This window comes from Pteropus alecto, unplaced genomic scaffold (genome assembly GCF_000325575.1).
Source record: "Pteropus alecto unplaced genomic scaffold, ASM32557v1 scaffold42, whole genome shotgun sequence".
NCBI classification, from domain to species: domain Eukaryota; kingdom Metazoa; phylum Chordata; class Mammalia; order Chiroptera; family Pteropodidae; genus Pteropus; species Pteropus alecto.
In genome coordinates, this window is record NW_006434825.1 from 1,088,333 (window position 1) to 1,096,570 (window position 8,238).

Below are 8,238 nucleotides of genomic sequence, written 5' to 3' on the forward strand. Positions count from 1 at the left end.
GAGACAGTGCAGGAGCAGTTTAGGATAGGCAGAAGACAAGTAGAAGAAGGCAGAGATTCAGGAACAGGCGGATTCAGCTGTCTATTATCTGAGAGTGTGGCCTCAGGCATGAGAAATGGATGTTGTACATCTTTCTAGCCCCAGCATCTGGCACATGGCAGAGAGTTGAGCCTGCCCAGTGTAGATGTTAAGAACGTGGCCTTGAAACTACCTGCTTGGGTTTAACCCTGGCTTTGCCATCATCAGCTGTGTGACCCAACTTGCTTCATGAGGAGGATGCAATGAGTTAGTAATTGGAAAGGGCTTAGAATAGGGCCCGGCACAAAAGGTGTTTGCAATCAGCATGACTGTTGAAAGAGAACAGGCCACAGGATTTTGTGATTAATATCACTGGTGCTCAAACTTGATTCAGCATCACCTGGAGGGCTTGGGCCCACTCCCACAGTGTCTGATTCAGTAGGTCTGGGACTGGGAGCCCAAATATTTGCATGTCTAAGAAATTCCCAGGTGACGCTGATGCTGCTGGCCTGGGGATCACACTGTGAGAACCACTCTCTTTCAAAACTCAGTGTTAATCTGGCAGTAATGGCAGTAGTCAGAATGCAAGGGGCTTAAGCATGAAGACAGCAAGGATGGATTACCCTTTCAAAGGGTCTTTTTGGGGAAGTCTTAGAAGAAGGCCAATAAATAACACCCCTCTCCTCTGTTCTTCTGAACTAACTGAGAAATAAGGCAAAAGAGTTGGCAAGTAGAGGCCAATATATAACTCGTATGACCAAGAAACTGGTGACTGGCTCCTATCTGTGGGCAAGTGGCCCTCTGGATAATAAAATGCAGAGTCAGGGAGAGTTGTCCACGTGATTGCTGGCAGAACTACTCCGGGTGGCCTCCCTTGCAGGGGCAGAGCTGGCCCTGAGAGGAACAGACGAGAATAGGTGACCCCTGCAGGCAGCCGCTCTCACTCAGTTGAAGCAGTGCCCCTGTTGGAAAAAGGTGACAGGGGCACGGTGAAGAGGGGCCAGCACTGCGGTGCCAGTGGACACACTAGGAGGAGGAAACAAATACTTCCCTCCAGGAGTGTGGTGGTAGAAAGAACAGAATGTGAAGATGAGCATGGGGAATGGATGTACTTCTACTGAGACCTGGGCAAGTTTATAAGCGGTAGAGTAGGAATCAGTAGAGTAAGAGATTAAGAAACGTAAGAGAACAGAGAAAAACCAAGCATGTAGGCCCTACGAGGATGTAGGGGATGGATTCAAAGCACACAGAGAAGGGTCATTATAAAAAAGGTGATGAGAGAGTACGTTCAGTGACAATTGGATAAGTAGAAAGTCTGACAGAAGTTACAGACAAGGATGAGGCAGGGAGATGGAAAGACAGGTCAAGGAGTTTGTATGAAAAAAGAGGGAACACCACTGGAGAGGACGGCCATAGAATGGTGAATGTGACAGATTTTTTGGCATGTCTTTATATGTAAGGAGAATTAAGGCAGACTAAGGCTGTGAAAACAATTGCCTCAACCTATGACAAGTGCTAAGGGGGTGCTCTGCAAATGGAATGGTGGTAAAAGATTCTGTGGGTGCTCTTGAGCAGCACTGACCAATACTGTAGCCGCTAGATGCCCATGGCTATTTAACTAAAATGACAGTGAAATAAGATTAGCATTTTAGTTCCTCAGTCACACTAGCTACATGTCAAGTGCTCAGTAGCCACATGTGACTATTGGCTAGGTACAGGACAGCGCCGATACAGAACACTTCCATCACTGCAGAGAGTTTCTCTTAAGAAAGCAGCATTTGTCTCTGAATTGAGAGGTGAGGGGAAAGGAAAGTTTTCGTAATGAGAGTTTACCTTTGGTATAGATTACAATAGTGTGGAATATTACTCATTGAAATTCTTACAAACAAAAATACAACCAGGGTAGTAGCAAGTTTTAAGTGTATAGATGCCATGAAATTGAATTTCATGAAAATTCAGATAAACTTCATTCTTACATTTTTTAATGCTCGCTGAAGAATTTTCTTAAATGAACTTTTGAATTGTTCCATATCGGAAAGGTCAGTGTCTTCACCTGTCAAAGTGAAAAGAAAAATCAAGAAAATTTAAAGGAGCTACAATGTCTTCAATAAATACATTTGAAACAGAGACTCATGGTCATGGACAATAGACTAGTGGTTACCAGGGGGTAGAAGGGAGAGGAGAGCAGGGAGGTAGTCAGGGAAAAAAAATTAAAATCATTTCTTCAATTAAAAAATTTACATTTGCAAAAACTCTGAAGGTGAGCATTTTGTATAACCTCAAAGAGTGATAATGATCAAATCACACAAATTCTGCTGGTACCTCTGACACAGCACCACCAAATATATTTCTCATTTTCCCGTAAATGAGTAATAATCACCTCATTTTAAAAGACAAGAGATTTAAGAGGAACATAATGCTATTCATTTTTAAATTGCTAAAATATCAAATACAAATGTTCAGTTTATAAGGACAAAGTTACCTGGTTCTTTAGTCATCTGAAAAACATCCCATACTTTCTGGTGCCGATGAAATTGAGTATCTGAGAGAGGGAAGAAGAGCTTGTTACTATTATATCATAGAACTTTTAAGTAATGTGCTTATAAATATACATTTTCAATAATACGAAAGTAGAGAAAATGACAAGTCATAAAGAATTACTTGTTTTATTTGTCTGGAGTAAATTTAATCCACATAAAATTTATATTTTGAATAAAAATGTACAACCTAAGCACTGGCTGTTCCTTCGTCTGGAGCATTCTTCTCTTAGTTCTTTACACACCTCATTCCTGTACCTCATTCTAGTCTCTACTAAAATGTTACCTATGTAGTGGCCTACCCTGATCACCCTGCCCTGCTTTTAGTTTCCTACACAGCATTTATCACTTTCTGACATCACATCATATATTTAGATGGTCATTTGTAAACTGCTTGTCTCCCCAACTAGAATCCTATGGAATACAGGACTTTGCCTTGTTCATTGTTGTATTCCCAGTGTCTAGGCACTGGCTGGCATTAAACAAGGATTCTGTATGTATTTGATGATTGAATGTGTGATATAGAAGACACCCATCAGGAGTTACAAATTTAAGAGTACCTTGGAGTAAAAATGGACCTAGGAAGTTATTGAATTCAGTCCTACCACATTAGCATCCTCGTTTTACTCTGTCCCTGTGTTGACCTCTGTCTGCACTGACCTCCGTCTCTATCTTTGGACCTAGTACCAAGGTGTTCTATAGTCCATAAAGATGGGATCTTGGCCCCAACACTCAAGGGCACCAACTTGCCATGCTTTTTGTAATTATTACTCTTCTTGTCTTTCCTACAGTTTAATGTCTTTTTCCCCCCTTTATTTGGTGGTTTGGTGTCTCCATCTCCCTCTCTTACCCCATATATGGCAATGGCCTGACAATTCTTGATTACTGAGTTTTGCATAAAACAGGTGTAAGCAGGTACAATGCGATGCCTGCCCAAGAAACAGCATCCAAAGGATTCTGTTCTTTTCTGTTATTTTCTTCCTTGGTTCTGTGTTTGAGTTAAGATGGCCTGCTAAACTCTGAATATGGCTGTTATATAATATGGAAATTAAAATTTTTGATTGTAAATGATTCCATTAAACATCAGGTAAAAATTCACGATAAACAGCAAGACAAATGAAGACATTTCCTCAAATAGAATACCTCTTAGCCTAATCCATGATCTTTGTGACAAACTTGGTCTCCTCTAGTGTTCCCTATCTCAGCAAGGGCCTCCACTTTCCTTCTAGTTGCACATACAGACCCTAGAGCCATGTGTGCTCCTCCTACTCAGTCCCCTGGATCACACACACCACATGCAAAGCCCAGTCAGTTTTAATCCTTACATTCCTTAAAAGCTACACCATAATAAGAACAAATTCTCAGAAATATATTTTCAATTGTTAATATTAATACAAAGCCTAACAGATGTTTACCATGTGCTTATTATATGCCAGTTACTGTGCTACGAGCCTTTCAAGCATGATCTCATTTAAGCCACACAATGTCCTGTGCTATTATTATAACATAATATAATGTTATTATAATAGATGCTATTATTATCTCCATTTTACTTAGAAGTCTGCGGCCTAGAAAAGCAATATGACTTGGCAAAAGACACAAGACTGGTAAGTGACAGAGCTGAGATTTTAAACCAGGTCAACCCATCTCCAGAATCTGAACCCTTACATACAAAACTGCCTCTCTAATAAAACTGGATTGGTTAAATGTAAATACAAATCACTAAAACTTACAAATGATTTCTAAAAGGGCTGCATCATCGAGACTTATACAGTTCTCCTGAAAGAGAGGATAAAATGTTCAGTAAACATGGCAATAGGTTTGATCTTCCCCCATTTATAGCACATTTTCATATTGCTTAGAACGAAGAGCAACCTCTCAACCTGTCTCCAAACTATGCTCTCCTGGTAAGTAACAAATACACCTTCTGATTCATGAGTCAGTACAAGCACTAACAACTGTTCTCCTGCAATCTACTCATTTATCACATTTAACTTTTTGTTTTGTTTCTTTTCCTCTACAACAGAGTTTCTTAACTGGGCACCACTGACATTTTAAGTCAGATAATTCTGTGTTGGGAAGAGCTGTCCTAGGATGTTAAGGAGCATTCCTGGCCTCTATCCACTGGAAGCCAGTAGCACCCTACTCCCACAGCTGTGACAACAAAAATGTCTCCAGACATGGTGTCCTCTGGAAAACAAGATCATCTCAGCTGAGAACCACTGTTCTATACATACACATTTATATGTATGCATATCATAGTTTCTTTCAATGTGCACACAGAGATCTAGTTTATTATTTTTAATGGCTGAAGAATATTTTGTTATGTGGCTGTATTATTATTTAGCTAATCTATGTATAGTTGTTTCCAATTTTTTTGTTTTTTAAACAATACTAATTAACATCTTTATATATAAATATATAATAACTACATATATAAATGTTTATCAATAATATTTATATAAATATCTTTTTTTTAAATGATTTTCTCCATATAAATTTCCAGAAGTAGGAATGCTGGATCATAGAGTATATTTACTTAAAAGTGACTAAGGGAAGGGTATACTGGAATATGGGAATTTTTTGCACTTTACTTGCAACTTCTCTGAAAGCCTGAAATCATTTTAAAACAAAAAGCAAATAAGTAAATACATGTGAGTGTCTCTTTCCACATAACTTGACCAATGCATTTGAGTATTATCTTTTCATCTCTGACAATCTGATAGGTAAAAAAAGAATACTGTTCATTACTTAAACTTGTATTGATTGTGTTTTTTTTTCTCCCGTGGTATTCACTTGTTTTTCCCAGTTATTTGTAAGCTGTTTTATAAGGTAAAAAAGCTGACTAAAAATTAGTATCTTCTTCACTATAGTAGTTCTTAGCCCTCATCACTTTACAGCTTAGCAGGTGCCTTAAATCTCTTTTGGACTAAGGAGAGGAAAGAAAGAAAAAAACAAAGTGGGTAGCATGATGTTCAAGGTTAACCATTTTGAACATTGTTACCTCACAAAGCAGAACCAAGTCCTGAGCAAGAGATTCCTTTCTGTTCCGGAAGTTTACAGTTTGCAGTTGATTTTCAGACAAAAAATCCCAGGCTTTTAGGATTGTCATCATTTCAGTCATTGGGATTTTCAAGAGTGTCCTCTTGATAAACTCGGCAACAGTTTCATCCATCCCTTTGGCACTTTAATAAAAACAAAACAGCACAACAAAGTATTGACCAAACATGAAAGTTTAACTTAACAGTGAATTTTTTTCAGCATATTTTTAGCCGGGATTTTGATTTGTAGGTCAGATACCCAAATGTTTATTTTATCTTTTCTCAGGCAATCTGCAAAGAGTGTTTCAACAGGAAGATTTAATTATTTTCTCCTTAAGCAGTATATTTAAATGCTTTAGAGTGTTTAAAAATAAGTGCTCTCTCCTTTTTTGAATAGAGTATTTTGATCTTTGGTGGTAATGATAGTAAATCATTCATTCATTACTGATTCATGTAACAAACTGCTGAATACCTGCTTATGCCAAATACTTTTCTAGGCACTGCCATTTTTAACCAAAAAGACACAAATCCCTGCCAGTATGGAGAGTCCATTCTAGTTAGGAGCGAGAGGCAATAGGAAAATCACAAAATGTGTTAAAAGTGATAAGTACTGAAGAGAAAATGGAGTGTGTTAGGGAACTAGTGCTAGTGAAAATGGAGCAGGCTGGGAGTGAGGTGCAGGTGGTAGGGGCAGAGAGAGTAGGCCTCAGAAACGTGACATTTGAGCCAATCCTTGAAGAGAGAGTGTGCCATGTGACTAGCTGGTGGAGGAGCTTTCCAGGTGCAAATGCTTTGTGGCCTTCAAGGAACAGGAAGATAAAGGCCTCTAGGGAGGTCAAAGAGAGGAGCACAGATGAGAAGGTGAAGTCAGGGATCATAAAGGGTCCTGAGGGCCACTGCAGGCATCATAGTTTTTATTCTGACAGAAACTGGCTGCTGGAAAGTCTTGAGAAGAGGCAGGCTCTCATTTAGGTTTTCTACCAGGATCAATCTGGCTATTGTACCGAGGACATAGTCTAGGAGGAAGAGAGGAAGTGAGAGGCCAGCTAGGTGGCTACAGTAATAATGTAGGTGAGAGATAACAGTGGACCAAAGTGGAGGTGGTGGGAAGAGGTCAGATTCTGGATATACTTTTAGGAGAGAGTCCACAGGATTTCCTGATGTATGCAGGGTGTGAAAGATGATGCCAAGGTTTTTACTACGTAACTGAAAGAATGGAGCTGCTACTACCTGAGATGGGGAAGACTGGGAGGATGTGGGAGGCAGTAGAAGGCTCAAGAATTCCATTTTGAACATATAAATTTTAAGGTTGTTAGACTCCAAGTGGAGATATTGAACCAACGCCTGGATTTATGAGCTTACTGGAAACACTAAGGGTTAGAGGTAGAGAGGATTGCAGTCTCTTTCTTTAATGCGTTGCCAGTTAACATAGACCTATTACCTCACTTTTCATGTCCCAGACCTGATGGTGAGATTCTTCGACTAAAGGTTTTAAGCCCTAAATCTGGTGTGGCTCCCTAAGCCACAGATAGGGTAACGATCTTCCAAAGCATAACTTACTGGTGTAAGGAAGGGGGATTCTGAGCCCTTCTATTACTTCCTTCAGGGCAGAAGCTGTAGGCCAAGAGTGACAGCTGTTCTCAACCCTGTTACCTCATATGGGGACACTGATGGGTCTCTCTCTCTCTCTCTCCCTCTCACTGATAGTTCTCTCTCTCAAAATATAGAGCATAAAAAAACAAGCAAGCATTATTTCTAAACGAAGATTAAATAGGATACATGCAGACTTTAAATTCCCTTATTCGCCTCTTCTAGGAAGGAGAGTACAGACCTTGATGTCCACATTTAAGACAAGAGGCAGTAGTTAGTCAATCTATCTGCTGTCACCACAACTACAGGATTTCCAAAGACAAACAGAGGAGTACCCCCTTACAAGAATCCTGGCTTTATTTATTTCTACTATTTAAGTGTTTGTTGAACACTGCATATAATTTATTACCACCGAAAACTTACAAGAAAATACAGTGGACTTTTTTTTAAAAAGATACTGAAAATAACAGTTAAAACAAAAATAAAGAGCAGCTATTAGGAATTGTTTAGAAAAATAACTGAATTAAGTTCATGAGAACAGACTTAGGATCATGAAAACTGAGCCTGATTTGTTTACTTGTCCAGATACAGGAACAACCTGCCTTAACGTCAAGACCAAACTCCTATGGTCTACAAGGCCCTGTATTGTTTGGTTCTTGCCTCCTTCCCCATCATCTACTACTATCTCCTTGGCTTTCTGAGCTCGTTATGTTGCCATGTTAGTTCCTCTAATAAAAAACGATTCCTCTATCTAAGGGCCACTGTATCTGCAGTTGCCCCTGCCTGCAAGGTTCTTCAAACTCACAGTAACTTTTGTTGTAACTCAGGTCTCATTTTAGATGGCTTCTCAGAGACTTCTTCGGACCACTCCAGTTTAAAATTATTTCCCCACTTTCTACTGCTTATTGTTTTTACAGAACTATCTGAAATTATCTTGCTTATTACTTTATTGCTTTACAGTATTTTATCGAGCTCCGCTAGGGTAGGAACTATGTCTGTCTTATACATAGCTATCTCCCTAAGTGAAAAACACTTGTGGAATAAAGTATTAG

At 39.3% G+C, this 8,238-nt stretch overlaps 1 protein-coding gene across 3 annotated transcripts in view; it reads right to left on the bottom strand.

The window, feature by feature from the left end:
• Window positions 1-8,238, bottom strand: part of CENPN (centromere protein N) — a 20,419-nt gene that overhangs the window by 11,135 nt on the left and 1,046 nt on the right. For all 3 annotated transcript variants that reach the window (XM_006909705.3, XM_015587721.2, XM_025045388.1), the window contains exons 2-5: window positions 5,560-5,740; window positions 4,289-4,334; window positions 2,501-2,560; window positions 1,995-2,071 (exon numbers count right to left, since the gene is read on the bottom strand). In XM_006909705.3, the coding sequence (XP_006909767.1) occupies window positions 1,995-2,071; window positions 2,501-2,560; window positions 4,289-4,334; window positions 5,560-5,740 (364 nt within the window). The remainder of the gene's footprint in view (window positions 1-1,994; window positions 2,072-2,500; window positions 2,561-4,288; window positions 4,335-5,559; window positions 5,741-8,238) is intronic.